Here is a 21,604-nt window from a genome sequence, read left to right as displayed (position 1 = left end):
GCAAATGTAACCCCCAAAGTGGCATATCTACAAAACTCTCCAGTTTTACACGCGAAATCGCTCGTGGCAATAAGCTGGTCTTTTAGCAGATCTGGAACGGCCAAAATCCGAAATATAATGTCTGTAATGGCTAAATTTAGTAAATGAAAGTTGGCAAAGCTCCTCAAGTACTTTTTCTTACGTACCAGTATCCAACAAATCATGGCATTTTCGAAAATTCCACAAATTATCAAAAACCCAACGATTGCAAAACGTGCATGAGAGATGTTGTCAGGACTGGATCCGAATTCTTCAAATAAATACTCATCGTCGAAATCAGGAAAATTTTCGCCGTCTGTGAAGTTCCAATCCATGATTAATCAGGCTTCCTTTTCAATCACCGTAGAAACACTTGCTTCAAGATACAACTTTCCAAACGTATTATCTACACCAGTATACACGGTGCACTGAAAGTCTACGAAAACTGTTTTGAAATATTAAAAAGAAAATTCTGCTTGGAAATCTTTCAAATCGGACAGAAGCGTTTGTAAAAGGCAAAATGTGGTTTGTTTTTCAACGGGAATCGTTTTAACCAGCTGCCTGGTAAAAAGGTGTATTGCACGAGTAATAGAGGCGACTGTAGATAGCTTGACTTTCCAATGTCAGCTTGACATAAGACGAAAACAGTGAAACTACGGATGAAATTTGAGCGACGTTTCGACCTTCAACGCCATTTTCAAGTGAAATTAGCATATATATAACATATAAATTTAAAACATGGGAACACTAAAAGTGATAATACTAAGCAATAACAGAAAAATGACAAACAATAGCTCTAAAATGTTCAAAGGACTTCATGAAGACAAAGGGATATGTTAAAAGTTTAATTTCACGCCCAGTTTGAAGTGCTATATGGAGATTCATGATAATTTTACGAGATAAGCGCCTAAACTTCAGTTTGTAACTTTACTTGCCAAAGACGAGTCCAGCGTTTTCGTTGCACTTTGCAAATGCCATACAAGTAGGAAAACAAAACAAGAAAATTTAAGCCGAACACATATAGTGATCTCACTAAAAAAGTTAACGTTAAAAAGCAACGACGTTTCGACCGTTCGACGGTCATTTTTAACTTGAAAAGTAAAATTTTTGCATTCGCCCAAATATATACAATCCATTATAAGAATGCTAATGAGACACTGACTAAAACTCTGAAATAAGTACATAGAAACAATACAAGAAATAATTAAGTAAATAGCTTCACTCCGATCGAGTCACTCTGTCTGTTCAATTTTGGTTGAAGTTTACGAATAAAAAGCATTTCAAAAATCAAACAGTCGAGTTAACCCTGACATTCTTTCACAATCCTGAAATTGCTTCCAATGGTCTCTGGATCCTTTCTGTGTTCATTCTTGACGTTCCGGGGTGGGGGAGGGGGGCACTGCCATATATGGGCTATATAGGTATGTGCCGCTGTGAAGGGTATGGTTTTCAAGCAGTTTACTCTAGGATAGGGTATATAAATCAGCGCGTTTGGGTCTAGAAAAGGCTATCATTTTTCACAAAACTGACTAGTTGGTTGAAGATTTTATCTAGACTAAGGAAACCAGGAATTTCCACTCAAAAATATAAACAAATCAAATCGGCAAGTTTAAATTTACTCAAATCAGCTTCAACAGTGTCGATAGATGGGGGAACTTGGGGAGTTTACTCCAGGATAGGGTAGCAAAATTCAGCTGATCTAGCTCTGGTATAGGGTAAGGGTTCCAGAGTCCCAGCGGCACATCCCCACCCAGAAATTCCCAAAGTAACCCCCCTGGCCTTAACGTGGTTGCCGATTGTCGATCGCTTATGTTCCTCCGCACGTTGATGTAGGTGTCGACTCGTGAAGCCGACATGGTCTGCATCGCGCAGACCACACTTCTAATAATAAACGTTTTGTTGATTCACAATTGTTCCTGTGGTTTGAATTGTCCTTTGATCAGTTGTGACTTGTGTAAACAGGCTGCACAACGGAATCAATCTTTCGACTGAGATCACCGAGTTGGTGTCTTACCGCATTCGCCGATTTCTGGTCTTGGAACGGTAAGACAATTCTGATGGAGCATCTTGTTTATCGGATACTTGTTGTTTAAAACACATTCTCAGTAACTTTCACTTCAATAAAATGTCTGATGGTGTTCTCTACGAGGGTTACGACACCCTCAGCAAAATGCCCGATGTTTCATCTGCCTCTGAATTCTTGTTAACACTGAATGAAATCCACCCCTCACTCAGCTTCACAATGGAACTCAAAGACAACGGAAAGCTTCCCTTTCTTGGAATGGTGATTATCAGAAATGGTCCCTGATTAGATACGAAGGTCTACGTGAAACCGACCGATACTGGGCTTTTACTGCATTACCAAAGCCATGTTGACGTAAGGTATAAACATTCTCTACTGAAGACAATGTTAAACCGTGCGTTCAAACTCTCCTCGAATTGCGGTTCTTCCATCAACAATGTGAACGTCATAAAATGGTTTTTGCTCGCCTGCATTTTCCCAAAACCCACGCAGAGAACACCACCAGACATTTTATTGAAATGAAAGTTACTGAGAATGTGTGTTTTAAACAACAAGTATGCGATGAACAAGATGCTCCCATCAGAATTGTCTTACAGTTCAAAGACCAGAAATCGGCGAATGCGGTAAGACGCCAACTCGGTGATCTCAGCCAAAAGATTGATGCCGTTGTCCAGCCTGTTTACACAAGTCAGAAGATCAAAGGACAATTCAGACCAAAGGAACATAAACCTCCAATTGTGAATCAACAAAACGCTGTTTATTATTAAAAGTGTGGTCTGTGCGATGCAGACTATGTCGGCTTCACGAGTCGATACCTACATCAACGTGTAGACGAACATAAGGGTTGTGTCCTGGTGTACCGTTACACAGCGGGAATAACCATTGTACTTCTTTCTTTACGAGCCTTTGTTTAGCTGTTGAACATTGTTGGGTCTTTTGTAGCGGTTCTTGTGAACCGGTACACGAGGACAGAACCAACATAAGCGATCAACAATCGCGGCAATCACGTAAAGGATGAGCATGGAAAGGATCCAGAGACCATTGGAAGCAATTTCAGGATTTTGCCAAAAAAAATGTCAGAGTTAACTCGACTATTTGATTTTTGAAATGCTTTTTATTCGTAAACTTCAACCAAAATTGAACAGACAGAGGGACTCGATCCGCGCGAAGCTACTTACTTAATTATTTCTTGTATTGTTTTCATATAAGTATTTTAGAGTTTTAAGTCAGGATCTCATTAGCATTGTTATAATCGATTGTATATATTTGGGCGCATGCAAAAATTTTACTTTTCAACTTAAAAATGACCGTCGAACGGTCGAAACGTCGTTGCTTTTTAACGTTAACTTTTTTTAGTGAAATCCGTTTCTAAAAATTTGTTGATTCGAACATAATAGTGAAGCATGTTAATTAAGAAATAGAAAACATGTACCGTGTTTCTATTTAAACAATAGAGTCTTTCTGGCGAGGAACTGTCGGCTGATAGTTGCCCCGCGGAAATTTGATGTTCTTAAAACAAATATTTGCCCGAGAAGCGAAACTTCGAGGTCAAATATGCTAGTTTTAAGAACATCAAATTTCCAAGGGACAACTATCAGACCGATAGTAAGTTCCGAGACATAAACACTTTACTGTCTTTATTGTTCACCACTAAATTTTCTTCCGCGCGCCAGTTCAAAAATAACATTGAAGTATTTTCAACTTTTTTAGATGAACGCGGTCAAAGCCAAACGAAAAATTTAAAAACGAAAGTAATCAAAACCCACTTGATACAATTTCAATTGTTTATTTTTTTTTATAAAATCGCTTGTTTACAGAAAATTTTTCACGGACGAGTACTATCCATCCGGGTGTTTTCCCTGGACGGGCACCGTGGGATGATGGTGTCTCTCCGCGAATAAACACTATCGCGTAACGTGATCAATTTAAACCAATAAGAATCGGAGAAAATTGAGTGGTGAACTATAACGAGTTATAGAAACACGAGTGGAAGTTTGGGAGAACGAGAAATGCTGCGGGAACACGAGCCGTAGGCGAGTGTTTCCACAGCTTTTTCGAGTTCTCCCAAACTTTCACGAGTGTTTCGATAACTCGATAGAAACACGGAGAAAATGTTTCCTATTTCTTTTAGAAAACACCGCGACGAGAAAAAAAAGGAAAACAACTTGTTAACTGTGATTATCAAAATGTAAATTCTCTCTGCACGCGCCATCATTACGTCAACAGCTCGTGCTAGTTCTGTGTTTCTATTTAACAATTAGATTATGAGCTCAAGATTCCTATCACTTCATAGGAATCGAGAGCGAATAAGCTAATTGTTTTAGTAGAATTCTTACTAAAATTCACTGCAAATAACGGTTTCCAGTTATTTCTTGACGTATTTATTAAACTTTGCGCCTGAAAAAGATCGCTCGGATTGAATTGTCATTTAAAATTGAAGTTGTGTGCGCGCGCTTCAGTTTTTTCGATTATTTCAACCTTTTTAAAAGTCAAGAAACCGTAAATGTCCTTCGTTTCGACTTCTCACGTGACGTAGCTCCTTTAATTACCATTTGCATCAAAATTGTCCTCCAAATCTTTGGAAAGCGAAAAAAAAGTCGATTTTTCGAAGACGACCTCCAGCCACTGCACACTAATGGCTGATAGTGTGCAATGACTCAGCCAATCAGATTGCAGCATTTGCTTCAGTGTTCAGGTGGAATTCTACTAAAACTCGATAGAAACGCGGTACATGTTTTCTATTTCTTAAATGCTAATCAAAACAAAAGAGATAAGTTATATAATTCTGATGTGATGTGAATGTGAGTTTCCTGAAATATAGTAAAAAAAAATTCAGCCAAGTATCTTAAATTTATCGAAAAGCAAAACTTTATAACCTGGGATAAATCTGGGAAAGAAAAGTTTTTAGGAACACCGAAAAATCTTGAAAATTATCCAAGGAAAAGCGAACCACCATCGGTACGTTATTTCAAACCAGGACCGTAGCTATAGCAACAGGCAGAAGGATATCACCTAGTCTAGGTGATATGCTTCTTTAACAGGCGAACCGAGGCACTTGCCTTGGTAAAAATTTGGAATTAATTTACTCGTTTTCTCCAATTAGATATTGTTTCTATAACAATATTAGTCTGGCTACATCCCTGTAATCCATCCATCAAACTTTTCTATATCGTTTCAGACCTCAACATTGACACCTTGGGAAAAAGAGTAATTTTTCACTCCTCCCCCGTTGATGATTTCAACTGACATAAATCTACCTGTTGTTACGTTTTTGATATCAATGTAGGGCAACAAGCCTCGTACGCAGACGTTTTTATGGCAAGTCACGCACTCCTAATAACAATGCGTGACAAGGCCAAAGAGGCAAACTGCGTCACAAACTGCGTGACAAGGCCAAGCTGTCTACCTTTCTCCTTTCAATGTGCAAAACCAAGATCTTTTGACAAAGCTAAGCTTTGATGATGTCGAAAATGTCAAAATTTGGTTTCGTTCGTTACAACAGGGTATTGCAAATTAACCGATTCTTTTTTGTCACATAGCTTTGTAAAATCGGTCAACGCTTGCATTTCTTGAAGCCACCGCTGCAATCAATAGCCGCGGTCCACAGTTCTGTAACCATGATAATCATTGCAAATTGTAAAGTTTAATTAATAGGCAGTTGGCATATGTCAACCAACAAACTGACATATTGACAATACATCCTTCAAGCACGTCATTTTATTTCCCAGAAATGTAAATGTAACATTTGTTTACCAGTTACAATTTAGTCACTACATCGTCTACACTAATTGGCGCTCTGTCCTCCAAAACACAGTCACTTTTTGCAGTTTTTATTTTGTCGTCCAAAACCGTATTTTCAGTAGTTTTCGTTCTCGAGTCCAAAACGAAGAGATTTTGTTTCTCTGCCTCGGTTTTCCATTTGGATTTTCGACAACATTTTGAGCAATTACAGCACTTCTTCAAGTCTTCTCTGAAAGACATGTTGTAATAACCAAATATTACTGGATTTAAAATTGAACTTGTAAAAGTAAAAAGATCTGTTATGTCATCAATGATGAGTGACATTATGAAGTTTTTCTCCTCTTTAATGTTGTCTTCCCAAGAAATTTCCTCGCTTTCCCAATCAATCGGATACTGCAAAGACACAACCTCAAAAGCTTGTAGACAAATCCAAATAAGTTTTGGCCCCCAACTTATGAAATAGGCGACAACGATTACAATCATCATTTTCACAGCACGAAGTTTTGCTTCAGCTATTTTTGAATTGATTACTTTACTTCGAGATCGCTGCCAGAGCACTTTTAAAACCTTGCTGTATGCCACAGCCATTAAAACCAGAGGGACTAAGAAAGCAAAAACAAGAAAAACACTTGAAGAGATTTGGAAAGGAACGCCTAGAGTCGAGAGACAAAGCTCGTATTCTGTGTCAGCCGTAAGGTTCCAGTCAGCCTTTATGTACTTCATGCTGTAAAGGAATGGCGAAGAACAAAATGCTCCGTAAAACCATGAAATAATGACGGCATTTCGACTGTGTTTCCATGTGATGTATCTAGCTTTTAAAGGATGTACAATGTGGACATAACGATCAAAAGCAATTCCCAACAGGAGCGTGAATGTAACAGCCAATGTTGTGTAGGTTCCAAACGCGCCAAGCTTGCAAACAGCACTACTTCCATGTTCCACGGCGGTATATTCAATGGTTAGCAACATTGGTGTGAGAGCAAGTCTGAAAATAATGTCAGTTACACCGAGATTGAAGAGATGAAAATTTGAAAAGTTCTTCAGAAGTCGTTTCTGGCGAAGAAGAACGCCACAAACAATGCAGTTTGCGACTACACCGACGACAGCCAACAAAAATTCAACGGCGAACACTGCGTTTTCGAACAGTAAATAATTCTGGTATTGCCTGGTGTATTCGAAGTAGCTATCGTTTGAACTGCCAGAGTTGTCTTCACTCATTTTGCACGATTGAAAACCTAGTTAACTTCGACACGCAAGTTAATTTAATTCAACTCTGCCGACTTAAAAGTTGGCCACAACTAATTGTGTTCAATTCAATGCTACGACTCCAAAACCATTCACATGGAACAATGTAAATCTTATTTAAGTTTTCACCTATTCAATAAAATGCTAACCGCCTGCAGCTTATATTCATACAATAGGCCCAAGAAGACACTTTTGTAAGTATGGAAACAGAACTAACGCAAAAACATTCTATATCACAAACATGGCATATATCGCATTTCGGTATAAAAGCATTACAAAAAGGGCTGGGAAATTATGCTAAATAACACCCAGCCCTGAAGTCACTTTATCGCGAAGAAATACTGAAATAATTTTTCTCTTTTTTGTTGGATTGAAACGTTTCTATTGATTAATATAAATGCTCAAATTGTCCCCTGCGTGATAGACTATATTTTTTGAAAATTGCTTTTCATTATAAAAGAGATTGTCACCTCTTTCATAATTTAGTATTTTTAATACTTCAAATTGCAGTTCTATTTCTTCATGTGTTTATGTTCAATCGAATAGACTATAGTTCAAATTAAACGAAATAAATTAAACGCACTGCATTTTTCACTTGTAGTTATAGGTTGTTTTCGAAAGCAAGTTATTAAAATTCTGTATAATAATGTCATTTCTCCATGACACCACCTTCTCGTCCCCATAGCTCATTTTGTCTCTCTTCGCTGGGAGCCTAGGCACGAAGGACTCTTCGTTTTTCTCGTGCCTAAGCCCTGCTGCGTGCATGCTATACCACACTTTTTTTTTAATATTGATATCATGATTATGGATCTTCATTAATACCTGTAACCATGGTTTCTTGATGCAAAGTACCTCCACAAAGTTTTAAAACTTAGCTAATAATGCGTTAATTAGCATTCCATTTCGTTGGGGACTTTATACCTATATTATTTCTACGTTTGACTACCAGTGATGAGCCGGCTTTGCAACCGGCAAGGACATGTAAAGAATCTAATCTCTGTTAACCATTGTAATGAAAAATTAACAGCAGCCAAGTCTTGCCAAGTGCTTTCGAATTGAACGTCTTGCCCTGCGAAAAAAGGAGGGGGGTGACTGCAAAGCTGTCCGCAAGGCTTCTTTCCAATGTCCTCGGCATGCGAATTCCGAATCTTTGTGCTGAGAGTGGAGCTCGGGCTCGCTTGAAAAGTGCAGGACTTTAACTTACCTAGTTTCTGTACGGCTTTGTCCCAGGCCTTCACGGTCAATTGATTTCGGTGACGTATCCAAGACGAACAGCCCGGAATATACACTTCTCGCCTTGGACTACGTGACACGAAAACAATTGACCGAGGCGAAATATCGAGGCCTAGGAACTAGGCAAGATTTCAACGAGGTCTACCGACTCAGTTGTTTTCGTGTTGTATTAAAGGATACCGGGAAATTTTGAAATGAAGAAGGAAAGATCGACTTATTTTCAAAATTAGAAAGATAACATTACCTTTGACAATGTCCCACCCCCGGGCTGACCTGTCAAGGTATCGAAGTTTTATTTTGAGATGCACTTCTCCCTTAAGTTAAAAGCTTGTTTTCTCAAAACGAGTTATTTTTGCCTTTCAGAAAAGATATCTCAAGGATTTAAGCTTTTGACCTCAAATTTTCAGGATTGCTAGGTCTCACTGACTTTATTGTTTTAAGTGAGGGAAATTGCCATAGAATTCTATTTGTTTACCTTAGAATACATGAAGTAAAAAGACATTTTTTTTTGCTTTAAATTGTACATAAAAATATTTTCTCAAGTGCATAGGGTTACGCACAGCATGTGATACTTTGAGAACCCGGTGTCATATTACAATAACTGACACAGCATACCGTAAATCCTCGAAGTTGCGTCCCCCTCAAATAAGCGCACCCTTCGAATAAGCGCCCCTCCTATCGACCAAAATTGAAAATAAGCGCTTCCCCCCCCCCCCTTTCGAATAAGCGCCCCACTTCCCTTCCCCCATTTTGTGGATGAGTACTGAGCCAACAAAGGCTGTATGGTTTTCGTCGTGTAGTATCGGATTTGTACAGTTTCAGTTTCTGAACACGTTGAACACGTTTTAAGTACTAACGGTGCCGCGATTTAAACTTTAGGATCAGCTTCTTGTCGATAAACAGCTTATGCTGTTGTTAACGCGCAGATGATGTATAAAAAAAGTGTTCGTGTCAGGCCACGATTTGGGAAAAATTAAATAAGCGCCTCCCCCCCTCCCCCCACCCCCCTCCCTAGCTTTTCAATGCTAGGGTTTTCATAAAAATCAGGGTTGTGGCAACTGTGCAAAAAAAGGGCATATTTCAGGTGAAATCCCCCCTTAACGCAAATGCCCTACTCTGGGGCAAGAAATGATGCTACATGACTGGCAAAAGCCCAGGGAAGGGATGGTGGGGTTTGGAATTGACAGAGCAAAAACACACTCGAGGAAAGGGAGTGAACGTTTATCATTTTTAACTTTTTGATTAATTTTAACTGTACAACTGTCTTATTTACACAAGTGCTAAGTTTTGTCTTCTCCAAGTAAACCTTCCAACGGTCAACTTTTAAAAAGCGATGACATCATTTCTATAATGATTAATTTGAGCAAAAATAAGAACTTTGTTCTCCGCTCTAATCAAATGAAGATTTTCCCCACTACATGTACAAAGATATGTTGCAACGAATGTTGCATTACGTTAATGTTGGCTGAAAAATTCGAACTGAGTAATTTAAACAAGTCATTAAACGGCCTCGGACGCTAATAAGTTAATATTTCCTTTCTAATCAAGATTGTCACGCAACCTGTACACTTTATCCAAACAACTTCTTGAGCAGCAGCAAAAGACAAACGAACACGCCACGTCACGCAATCTTTGCAAGCTTTCTGAGTTGGGCTTTACAACACGCAGCGCCATGTCAGCGCTTTCTTCCAGGAGGAATGCCGCTGTGAAGTAAGGACTGCAGCAAACGAAGCAGTGTCCAGCTGGTATGCTCAGAAGATTGGCTAAGTGAGGTGGCAGACGAAGAGACCAAAGGTTTTCATCGCTGAGCGATTGAACTGTGAAATAGATTATTACATATTTGAACCAGCTTTTCACCGAGTTAAGATGTATTTGGGAATATTTGGAGAGCACTCAAGAAGCTAGGGCAGCTCACGAGTGTAATTCAAGCAACTCTTATGCTTCTTTCGTGTTCTCCAAACTTTCTGCTTGCATCATAACTCGATGATACATGCTGAAGCATCAACCAATTGTTAATTGATCATGGTTTGTGTCTTTCGTCAAGATTAAAAACTACTTTAAGAGAGGAAAAACCAGAAAAAAATCGACATACGTTGGTAGACTAGTTCTAAACTACCCCGGTGCTAGAGGATTTTTTCTGTCATCTCTAAACCAATCATCATGTGCTTGACAGACGCGTCTTTTCCCGCGCTTTCCGCGGCTACATCCACATGCTTTCCCCTGCTTTCAACATGTTACGTGTTTTTCGGCGCTTTCCGCCGGTTACGTGTTTTCCCGTGCTTTTCGTCGTTAACGTGTTTTCCCGCGCTTTCCACCGGTTACTTGTCTTTGCATGCTTTTCGTCCACTAGTGTTTCCTACGCTTTCCGTCAGTTACTTATTTCCCCGCCCTCTACATCGGTTACCTGCTTTTGCATGCTTCTCAACCACTAGTGTTTACGTTTACCGCGCTTTCCGTCAGTTACACATTTTCCCGCGCTTTCCGTCGGTTACACATTTACTCGCGCTTTCCGTCGGCTACTAGTTTCCCCACCCTTTCCGTCGGTTACATGTTACCCCGCGCTTTCAGTCGGTTGCATTTTCCTACACCGACACTTTCCATCCTGTTAGATGTTTTCCCGCGCTTTTTGGAAGTTGCACTTTCTGCTGCAAGTTTTCAGAACATGACCAACTATCTATCATTCAATACTTACAATTGCCAAGAAATAAAGTTAATGAAACTGTATAAAGCCCTCACCAAGGGTGTAAACCGCTCTTAAGGACAATTCCAGAAGAGGTAGTATACTGCCATCATTCTTTCTAAGGACAAGCCCTAAATCAAGAACTTGATGCAGATCTGTTGAACAAATATTTTTGAACCATTTACCTCTACGTATAACATAAAGAAGTTGGCATTCAAGTACCTTTGACGTGTTCCTGCCTTCAAGAATATTTGAGTGTTAACTTAGCTATAGAAATCCAATGCACTAACGACAGACTAGGGTTGGGACAGAAAACTCTCTAATAAATAAACATATAAAACAAAAAAAATCCTTTATCTAAGTGTAATGATATTTTAGCACTGCTGTGCTTATTTGGGACACTACATTGGGTAAATTGAGATATTGTAAACAGGGTAGAAAACTTGCTAAAAATCCCAACTGATGGGTGGCTGACCAGATAGCTATTTACAAAGGGTGGATGAGTTGAATTCGAGACTACTGAACACAACTCCATCTATTGCTAGGGAGAAGAATTAACTGGTTTGAACAAGCTAGGGATCCCTGGATTACAAGTCTGGCACCCTAACTGCTAGGGTGTGTGGACCCCCCCCCCCCCCCCCCAACTTATAAAAACCTACCATTTCAAGATTTCCCTCATCAGATTCACTTACCTTGGGAATCTTTCTGATGTACTCTTGGCAGCTTTTGAAAGGAACTATACAAGATTGATACAAAAGAAAAGATGTCAGTCACTAAACATTGAGTACTAGGAATAGTAATGGACTAGGATGTTGAATCACTATATTTCTGACTATTTTTGGCCAATGAATTCCTTTATTGATTGCCATACAGTCAAACAGCATAAAGGAGCTGAAAAATTAAACAACAACAACAACAACAAAAGATAAAGTGCTGTTCTTAACAGCTTGCAGTACTTCACAATTTGAATACAGGGATGATGGAGTGTACAGTGAAACCTGCATTAAGCGGACATTAAGTGTCTGCTTAATACAGGGTGTCCACTCTAAACAGGTTCTAATATATAATTTGTGCAATAATAGTTAACTATTTCAAGATTTCCAAACTTAACTTGGAATGTACATATCGAACATATGTCCAAAAAATTGCCACCTGCATTGGCATCTTGAAGAGAAGCAGGTGTTTTGTTCCTTTTGAAATGCTCCTATGCGTCTATAATGCTTTAGTTCAACCTCATTTCGATTACTGTAGTGTCATATGGTGTAATTGCAATAAATCTCTTTCCGTTACACTACAAAAACTACAGAATCACGCTGCGCGTATTTTGACCTCTTCTTCATATGATGCCAATGCGGATGATCTCTTTGTTAGACTTGGCTGGCAAAAACTTAATCTTCAACGAGAATTAAAAACAGCCACTATGGTCTATAAATCTCTTAATGGTCTCGCCCCTGATTATCTGAAATCAATGTTTACTGATCGGAGTGCAATATCTACCTATTCTCTTAGGAATTGTGAGGGCAAACTAGCTGTTCCACTCCCCCGCACCAATTTTCTAAAAAACAGTTTCGGCTATAGTGGTGCGGTGCTGTGGAACAGCTTACCTACCAATCTGCGGCAAGCAAAAACTCTTGCTAGTTTTAAATCCGGCTGCAGGGGTTTCCTTTTTCATAATAAATAAGTTAATTAATCACACGGAATTCATGGAAAGCAGGCACTTCGTTATTGTTTTTATTTTTGTTGTTATTAGATTTAATTAGTAGTAGATTAGTATCTTAACAATGTAATCAATGCAATTTTAGTATTTACTTTAAGTCCTGATGTTTTATCCGTGTATAGATAAAGTTAAAATAAATAAATAAACTATTAAACCTTTTGTAACACAGTGTAACACAGTGACTGCTCATAGCACAGTGTCCAGTCAGTCAATGCATCAATCTGAAATAATCTACTTAGCTTTAAAACGACATCACTGAACAACGTTAAGAGTCTGAACTGAGCTTTTAGAAGTAAAAAGCCCTTGAAGTGTCTGCTTATTGCAGGTTTTGTGCAACAAAATGGCTTTATATTGGTGTCTGCACCCACTTAACAGAGGTGTCCACTGAATGCAGGTTTATTAATTTACATTAAATGTGGGAAGAAAATTTAGGGACTCAGGCTGGCTTAATACAGGTTTCACTGTACCACTTTCAGTGGTAGGGGGAAAGGAGATACTCAAAAAGAAAAAAAAAATGTTTATTAAGTGAAATAAAAAAAAATAACAGCATGAAAGTTAGATTTTGATAACAAAAACAAGAAAATTCTAAATTTGGAAAAACATGCCTGTGATAATAACATTTCCATGGAAACATCAAGTTCCATGTATGGCGACAAGTCATAACAGGATGCAAAGTACGATGGCCTTTACTTAGATACTGAAAAAGCTTACAGTTACAGTCAGCATGAGCACTTTCCACCCCCACCCCCCACCCCCCTGGGTTAAAGACTATTCAAATAATTTTCCTGTCATAATTTCACAGTTAAAGTAAATTGGAACAATTGAAGAATATGTACCAACTAAGCCCAATCATCTTTAAATTCTCCATTTTCAGGAGTGTTGCTGGTAACAGATGAAGTTCACTGTTGTTATCCAGTATTAATGATTCCAATGAGATGAGTTGATTCAAATCTGTAAAGCCAAATAACAGCAGTTGGCAAGAGAATGCTTATCACGTTTCAGGGCTGACATTAAGTGTTAATTCACCTGTAGCCTTGATCTTCACACCCATGGCAAAGTGTTTACTTCATGAGTGAATTGCATCAACTACAGGCAAGTTCACCCATAACAACAAGGGCCCCTTCATATAATTTATACTCAGCCGTAACAGGTGCTATGGGTTACTGCCCTTATTGACAGCCCTGATGATTCGCAATTCATTGACTGCTATGAAGCCACAGTGAATTTCTTCCCTGGAAAGGTAGTCAAGAACAACATACCATTTCCACAAATGTAATTGATTTAGGACAGAAAAATATAAAAATTATGAGATTACAAAAACCTTAAAAATGTCTGTCTGCATCCGATTGCAACTCTGGAAGTACTGATTGAGTTAGTTAAAGTTTTAAAATTTACCTTGAGGCAAAGTGGAAATATTGTTCCCACTTGCGTAAAGTTCCTTCAGTCCTTTATGACTCAATAACTGACGAGGAATCTTCTGAACTGCATTGCCATCAAATGAAAGAATGTTGAGGGATACACATTTGCACAGCTGCCATGGCAACCACTCAAGCTTGTTATTCATGACATTAAGATCCCTTAAATTTGTGAGATTACCAAGCTCTAAAAAAACAGAATGGACAAAATTGTACAGCAGTTTACACCCAGGAGGAGGGGGGTGGGGGGAGAGAAGCGCCATATAAAAATGATGGGGGTGCTCATTATACCTTTTTGGGGTTAAAAAGTGGTTTCTGTACCTCTAAGGGTGTTCAGTCTCAAAAAGTCCACAGTGGTCAAGCTTTTGCAATACCTTTTAGGGTATTGAGCTGAAAAAATATGACAGGAGATCATATGTTGTTTTAGAATTGGCACTTCTTAAGGGTTGAAAAAAATTTCAAGCCACACCCACTAAACAGGATCTTGGTACCTCTTAGGGATTCTTTTCACAACTTCCGACAAGCATCCCTGTCCTTTTTATATAGAAGTCCCCCCCCCCCTCCTTGGGAATTTACAGCTGCGGCAAATGATTTAAAAGGGAAAAAAACGATTGATGTTGGTTTCAAGTTCATTGTGATTTATTTGACATACCTACCCTGGGGCAAAAATGACAACTGATTGTTTGCGAGATGGAGTGATGTCAGTGACTTCAGTTGACCAATGGCTGGAGTTAGATTCTTAAGGAAGTTATTACAAACATTTAGCTTTTCAAGTGACAAAATCTTTCCAATTCCTAGAAAAATAATGAAAAGTTAAAAAAGTAAGAAAGATTAATCCTTTTTAATTAAGTTTTACTACAGACCACTCTGAAATATATATTTCCACTATATTTCTTGACTTTGATGTCAATCACATTTGAGAAGTCAGTCCTTCCTTATAACATGGTCACAGCTAAGAGACTTGTAAACCATCAAGAAAGAGTTTTCCCATTTGCCAGTTGTTCTTTTTTCAGGCTATTTTTCACACAAATGTACATGATTTGGTTATGCAAGATTTGCATGTAGTATTAAAATCCTGTCTGCTGTCATCAGTTACAAATATTAAGACAATTTCTGCAACACAGCCTAATGCAACACCACATTTAGGTATCTTTCACAAGCATGTGCAGTTTAACAAATCATTTTGCATGTTGGCTGTGGAACTTAGAGAAAACAACCTGGACAGGTTTGTTCAAAGTCAATGGAGGGGAATGGTGATGGAGCCTGACAAAGTTCTTTGTCATAAGTTTTTTGTTTGCTTTTTTAGCCTTAACTGTGCACACCACAAAGTGTCTTCTTCTGACTAACTAACCAATTAAGAAACGTTTTGGCCATGTCATTCATGCATAGTTTATGAGCACAAAACAAGAGATCACACATGGTTGTGGACCTTCCAACATAAAATTGGCATCTTTGTTTGCTCTTTTGAAGTTTGCTGGGCGCTATAAGCATTCCCCTCTATATGGTAAGTTATAGTACTAGTACCATCTGGTAGCTGATGAAGGTTGTTCGAATGCAAGTAACTGCAAAGGAAAAACAAAACAATGGAAGTCACGTTTATGACAGAGATGAAAATCTGGGACCTCAGATCTGAAAATTAAGCTTATTATTTTTTCATTGCTTTTTAAGTTCACTTACAGTTCTACTAGATTTTCAAGTTTCCAGATATCTGCAGGCTGCAATGCAAAAGCACAAACAGTCAGTACAATATGTCTACCAAAAAAACTCAGAGAACCTCTCAATTGACATGTGTTACACTTCGTACCAGCTTTTTCAGAACATTCCTCTTCAAATAAAGCTTCTTTATCCGAGACAAAGTTAGAAGTTCCTCAGGCAACTCGCTAAGCTTACGATAATTCAAATACAGGTTAGTATGCCCCTGGGACTGAGCTTCTAAAATCTCTTCGTGAACGGATGCATACATCAGAAACACAAAACGATTACCGATGTAGGCATTTCAGTATTGAACTGAACTGTTGGGGCAGTCTCGGTAGCCTTGCTTTGCAGGCTACAGTTTCGGCAGCCATCTTCGAATGTGAGCGCCCGTAAGTTTGCGGGCTCAGAAAGTTGGTGCCGATTGGTGCAGAGAGATGGCGAACAGACATCGGAACTACATCGAGTAAAATATTGTGAAATTATTGTCAGTAGAAGCGAAAGAAAAGTTATAAAATTAATAACTCAATTAGTATTAAGCCATATTTCCGTAAAATTAATATGCTTGGTAAAGTCAGCCGCAGTAATCCTAAGATGCCAGTTAGATTCCAGTCCTTTAGAGCAAGAAGACCAGCGGAATCAACCGTGAGCTAGACTTGAACAAAATCGTCGAGTTTCGTAGCGGATTAAGCTTCTGTTTTACCTGGTCATGCTCATTTTCCAAGTCATTTTATTTCAGTTATCATGGCGTAGTACAATAGAACTCATTGATCGCAGATGATAGCGTCCCTTTGTGGATGGTATTCAACACGATAACTATTCCGACCCATTCCACTTCTCGTGCACGTGTTCAATTCCTCGTATTTTAATATTTTGACTGGCTTAGTCGAGGCTTAGTCGTATTAAACGGCAGTCATCTGTTATCTATCATCTGTTCACTGTGGAAGGAATATTTGAGCCATGAGGAATCTTGAACTGCTCAGGAGTTTCCCTCTGCTTGAGTTGGATGGAACAGAGGAGCCATTTTGTTTAACTGTGGATTGTGACTGTGGGATTGTTTACACTGCTACAGCTACTGGAATAACTGGCTTCCAACCTTCCAGCCAGGAGGTAAGCTGTATATGTACACCTGGTATGCAGATGTGTGCGGTGAGATTAAAGCTAAAAGAGAAAAAAAATACATACTGATGAGTCATGGGTAACTGGTCGTTTAGCCCCCAAGTTGATTAGCCCCAAGCCGTTCTAGCCGGTTAGCCCCTGACCAGAAGTTGGTTAACCCCCAACCAGTCAAATACACTGTCTATTTCTTGGGAGGGTGGAGGGGCTAATCAACTTCTGGTTGAGGGCTAACCGACTAGGTGCTAATCAACCTGGGGGCAAAGCAACTGGTAACTGATGAGTCATCCATGTAGGGCCTCTTATTGATTAAATTACTAATTATCTACATTCATATTTTTGGTATTGGACTGCAACTAACTTGCAATAGAGGTTTATTCGGGAGAATATCATTAAGGAGAGATTAATGTCATTTGAAAAGACTCCCCACATTAGTCTCAGTTGCAAGCCACAACCTTGGTCACAAGGTTCGGAAAAATTCATTTTATGTGCATTTTGCACCTCCCCTCCCCTTTGCAATGTTGACCAAACACTGTCATCTAACACAGGTTTTCATTTTACCATTTTCAAACATTGGAAGGGGGAATGGGGGTGCTGATACTTATTTTCTTGGTATTACGGCTATGAGTTTATGTTTTTGACATTTTCCAACACAATTTGTCCATGGTTGTCTGAATTTTCATATATTTTAAATGCCCTTAACTTACACTGAAATTTACAAATTGGAACCAAACGAGGCACACACGCTATCTATCACTTGCTCAATAAAATGACTGCTAATGTCTGGTTATGGCCTAATTCCCTAACTTTATTCACTGCTTTCATATTCTTTCAAAATTGAGGTTTTTAGCATTTCTACCTCATGTACATGTAACAAGCAATAAAATATATCTCAGCTAAAAATATCTCAAGAAAGGCCCATTTTTCCTCCAAAACGTTGTACGTAGGTGAAAAGTACTTTAAGATCTTTGAAAGGGTGTTGCTATGGGGTATTGTCATTCCAAACACGCCTTTTAGCACCAGAAGGTACGGTTTACATCGGTTTTCGAACGGTTTACTAACGAGTTACAAGTGGTTACCTTTATGATGTAATTGTGACATCATAGATATGGTTAGAAAAAAATTGTTTAAGGAATAATTGGAATCAGGATACCAAACTGTATAAGAATACATCTTTTGCTGTAGTTATAACTTGTCTGTCACAAATTTTGAATGGTTTACAAATGCTAAACCCTTGAATATAAAAGAAATCTTCTCTTACCTTTTCTTTATAAAGCAGTTGTAAAACATTGTAAACCGTGCAATTTATGTTACAATGAGCGAGAGTCTATGCAATTTTATGTTATTTTGTGTACTTAGTTGAATGCCGCCATCAAAATGATTCACAAACTGAGCTGTGATGTCATTATGACATCCTTTTCAATGGTAACCCGTTTGAAAACTGTCACGTAACATTGTAACACGTTGGTAAAACAGGGCAAATTTGTGCCACTCATTGGATTTTGAAAAAAAAAAAAGATCAACATGTACTCGTTGTGTTCTGCTGAGAATTGCATTAGCAAAAATGGCGATTAATTTCAAAAAGCCAGCATATCTTATGTCACACCAATGCTGCTCCATGAAATTGACTGATGTCATTGTGACACCAACCATTGATCATATCATCTCCATTTAACCCCTAATTCATATTTAGCTTCAGGCTGTTACAGAAGCTAAATATTGCCATGATTGGTCAAGTGAAAGGGCGTTGACAGAGTTACGCGTTCTCAGACAACCTTGGTCACAAGGGTTGGAAAAATTCATTTTATACGCATTTTGCCCCTCCCCACCCCTGTGCAATGTTGACAAAACACTTTCATCTAACACAAGTTTTCATTTTACCATTTTCAAACATTGGAAGGGGGAATGGGGGTGCTGGCACTTATTCTCTAGGTATTACAGTCATGAGTTTATATTTTTGACATTTTCCAATTACAATTTACAGTCCATGGTTGTATTTCCCGTCCAATACCGAGAATATAAAAATTCATTTAATATTGTCATCTTGTCATCTACTGTACGCATAAAAGTACTTCACACGTGAATGAAGGTCGATGTCCAACCATGCACATGTACATGTATATGTACATAGTGATACTTTTAGCACCCTTTTAATCAAAAAGGCAACATTTCCACAATTATAGTATCCCTTGAAATAATACACTATTATGCAGATAAAAATCTTGTCACATGGTCAATTTCATCCAATTGGCAGTGAGCTGTATACAGCTGTAAATTTTATAATTTATGCTTAATCACTGTTCTCTTGGGAAATGGTTCGTTTTGCTTTTAAGGTGATTCCCTAGTAAAAGAACCTGCCATAGATTTCCGATGAAACTTGGTATGCTGTTGTAGTGGGACAAGGAGATATTAAAAACGTAGTAAAAAGAGGGGGTCACTGCGCTTGTTTTCATGCCACAATGTTGACAAATACGGTTATTTAGGTGACTTCTGGTAATCTCCATGCACAATAAATAAGCTATAAATAATAAATAATGCGCAATAAATAATGCAGCGTATTATTTCACACAGAGTTTGACTTTCTTTGATTGTTTATTCATCTACGTCTCAGAAAAAATGTCTGCAAATAGCCTTTTATATCCTGTAAAGGAAACATAATTTGGACGTGCGCTGTTGGGCCCCTTATGTCTCCCTCTGTAGTATTTATTTCATTTGACAAAAAAGTAGCCATAGATTTCTGCTAATTTTTTTCTCAGTTATTGAGGATATTGTTCTCATTGAAATTATGAAATAAAAAGTGGGGAAAAGGAGCATTTACTTCGCTATCAAGCTTAGTTTGAGGGAAATCTCTTACGTTTTATACGCGCATGTGCTCACGTTCACACGCTAATGACACGAAAATCGTGCACAGTAGGGATGCGCAATGCAATACTGAGGAATCACCTTAAGTAAACTCCAATTATAGAAAACTTCTACAATTGTGGACAAAAGTCCTTGGGACACTTATGTAATTTAACGAGTTATCTGAGTGTGTTTTACTACTGAAGTTTGAAAAAAGTGCTGCTTTCCTTTTAAAAACGCGTTACTGTTCCCCCTTCCCACCCAATACAATGTTGATAATCAGGAGAAATTGCAGCTACATGTAGTAGTTTTCAACATTGTATGGGGGGTGGGGGGTGAGGTTAGGCTGGTGAAGTAGTATATGTGTCTGGTGTGTGCGTAAAAGCACCAAAAGTGCAAATTTGTCCCCAGACTTTTGTCCATGATTGTAGTTGTATTACTCTCCATACAGGTTGTAAGCACAGTTTCACTAATAACTGAGGGCTACTTGCCTGAAGATGGTAGTGGTCACATTATAGCAATACAGCATTTGCCAGATGTGGACTCAGTATGTGCAGCGATTGATAAAGGAGATGTAATTCTTTGGAATACATTAACTGATCAGGCAAGAGCTTTTTATGTGTGATAAATTGATAGTACTACTGTATAAACCTTTAAAACATCTCTCAGTCTAGGCTAGCTAAAAACTTTTGACCTTCAGGGAAGCATTTGTCATATTTAGTAGCACTTAGTTAAAAATAGTAGCAGTTAGTGTACTAGACTCCAGGTCTAACGGTCTCAATTTTAACAATGGTGTAGGTCTCTGTGTCAAGTACTTGGGGAAGAATCCCTTCTCTGATTGTTCTCTCCAACCAGACACTCTTTTACATGCAAATGAACATGTGCAATCTGCATTTACTAAGACGGGAATACTATGTACTAAGGAAATAACAGGTGGTCGTCAGCTATCGTCCAACATTGTCATCTCTCAACACAAGTACATGTATGTGCCGCTTAAGATGAGAATCTTGCCTTATGAGAAATGATTCTGGTCTCATAGTAGGGTGGTAACTTGCTTTTAAAGGAGCTATGTCACAGTTTGTACATCTTGAGAGGTTTTTTTTAACGTCAAGGTAATTTTGTGTGCTGAAATGCTGTGACTGAGCTCCTTTAAGCAGTTCTTTAGCTCTCACAAACCTACATGTACATGTATTATGGTTAGTTTCATCTTCTATGGTCTGAGTGACAATTCTTCTTTGTTTATGTGTTAGATTGAATGTGTTGGTAGTGTGGACAGTGGATTGAGATGTATGGCATGGAGTCCAGACCAAGAACTTGTAGTTTTCATGACAGGTTTGGGCAGAATTCTTGAACTATAATTACTACTCCGAGAAAAAATTCATGAGAAACCTGGAAATGTAGTTCTTCTTATTTAAATGAAGCCTGAGTTAGATTTGGTTTAAGGCTAAATCGAGGTTTACACGAGAACTCCAAAAACATTTTAAAGCCTTCAAATGTGCTATATTTGAACACAGATGAATGAGAGTTCACAAAGACCATGTTTTAGTTTAGACATCATCTAGAAAGCAGGGCTATTGTTGTGACACCATGCATGCGTGCTACCCCCAAAGAAAAACCATTGTGGTGCTGAACACTTGTTTTTAGTTTTGATTCGTTTATTGGATTGTCTTGGAATTTGTGATTGGCCATACAGTGTAGGTCTGGACTGCTCCTGTTTCTTTTTTTCAGGGGAAGAAACAGTGATCATGATGACAAAGGATTTTGATCCCATTTTGGAGTTTCCTTGCCACTCTGAGGAGTTTGGTGAAGGTGTGTTTAGTGTCTACTTGTAAACACTGCATGCAGTTTCACTTTGAAACCTTTCTTTTTCAACCTTAGCCTTC

The 21,604-nt window shown here is 38.5% G+C and overlaps 3 protein-coding genes and 1 pseudogene across 3 annotated transcripts in view; 2 read left to right on the top strand and 2 right to left on the bottom strand.

Moving 5' to 3' along the window:
- Positions 1 to 2,143: 2,143 nt before the first annotated feature.
- LOC149107946 (uncharacterized) lies at positions 2,144 to 2,808 on the top strand (annotated as a pseudogene).
- Positions 2,809 to 5,668: 2,860 nt separating this feature from the next.
- LOC110059392 (galanin receptor 2a-like) lies at positions 5,669 to 7,216 on the bottom strand. Its single transcript, XM_089295070.1, has one exon. The coding sequence runs from the start codon at positions 6,998 to 7,000 to the stop codon at positions 5,798 to 5,800; it is 1,203 nt and encodes a 400-aa protein (XP_089151196.1). The 5' UTR covers positions 7,001 to 7,216; the 3' UTR covers positions 5,669 to 5,797.
- Positions 7,217 to 9,465: 2,249 nt separating this feature from the next.
- On the bottom strand, positions 9,466 to 16,166 carry LOC110059403 (uncharacterized). The gene is made up of 9 exons (XM_020766092.2): positions 15,877 to 16,166; positions 15,750 to 15,787; positions 15,597 to 15,634; positions 14,729 to 14,866; positions 14,053 to 14,259; positions 13,494 to 13,608; positions 11,633 to 11,676; positions 10,997 to 11,095; positions 9,466 to 10,077 (listed from the first exon to the last, which is right to left on the bottom strand). The coding sequence occupies exons 1-9, from the start codon at positions 16,033 to 16,035 to the stop codon at positions 9,800 to 9,802; spliced, it is 1,116 nt and encodes a 371-aa protein (XP_020621751.2). The 5' UTR covers positions 16,036 to 16,166; the 3' UTR covers positions 9,466 to 9,799.
- Positions 16,167 to 16,399: 233 nt separating this feature from the next.
- The window catches only part of LOC110058857 (elongator complex protein 1-like), a 31,617-nt gene continuing 26,412 nt past the window's right edge, over positions 16,400 to 21,604 (top strand). The window contains exons 1-4 of the mRNA XM_089295396.1: positions 16,400 to 16,874; positions 20,173 to 20,325; positions 20,972 to 21,053; positions 21,450 to 21,530. Of these exons, the coding sequence (XP_089151522.1) occupies positions 16,725 to 16,874; positions 20,173 to 20,325; positions 20,972 to 21,053; positions 21,450 to 21,530 (466 nt within the window). The 5' untranslated portion in view covers positions 16,400 to 16,724. The remainder of the gene's footprint in view (positions 16,875 to 20,172; positions 20,326 to 20,971; positions 21,054 to 21,449; positions 21,531 to 21,604) is intronic.

Source organism: Orbicella faveolata, unplaced genomic scaffold (assembly GCF_042242905.1).
Source record: "Orbicella faveolata isolate gen_17 unplaced genomic scaffold, um_ofav_v1 contig_26, whole genome shotgun sequence".
In the NCBI taxonomy this organism is placed as follows: Eukaryota; Metazoa; Cnidaria; class Anthozoa; order Scleractinia; family Merulinidae; genus Orbicella; species Orbicella faveolata.
Note: the sequence above shows the minus strand (reverse complement) of the source record. Positions and strands in the feature narration are given on the sequence as shown.

Excerpts from the sequence above, each read along its gene's own strand:
- LOC110059392 (XM_089295070.1), bottom strand. The coding sequence starts at position 7,000 with ATGAGTGAAGACAACTCTGGCAGTTCAAACGATAGCTACTTCGAATAC.
- LOC110059403 (XM_020766092.2), bottom strand. The coding sequence starts at position 16,035 with ATGTATGCATCCGTTCACGAAGAGATTTTAGAAGCTCAGTCCCAGGGG. Across the intron at positions 15,635-15,749 it reads CTTGAAAATCTAGTAGAACT|TTACTTGCATTCGAACAACC; the intron begins GTAAGTGAACTT and ends TTTCCTTTGCAG. Across the intron at positions 11,677-13,493 it reads AAGATGATTGGGCTTAGTTG|TTCCTTTCAAAAGCTGCCAA; the intron begins GTACATATTCTT and ends AATCTTGTATAG.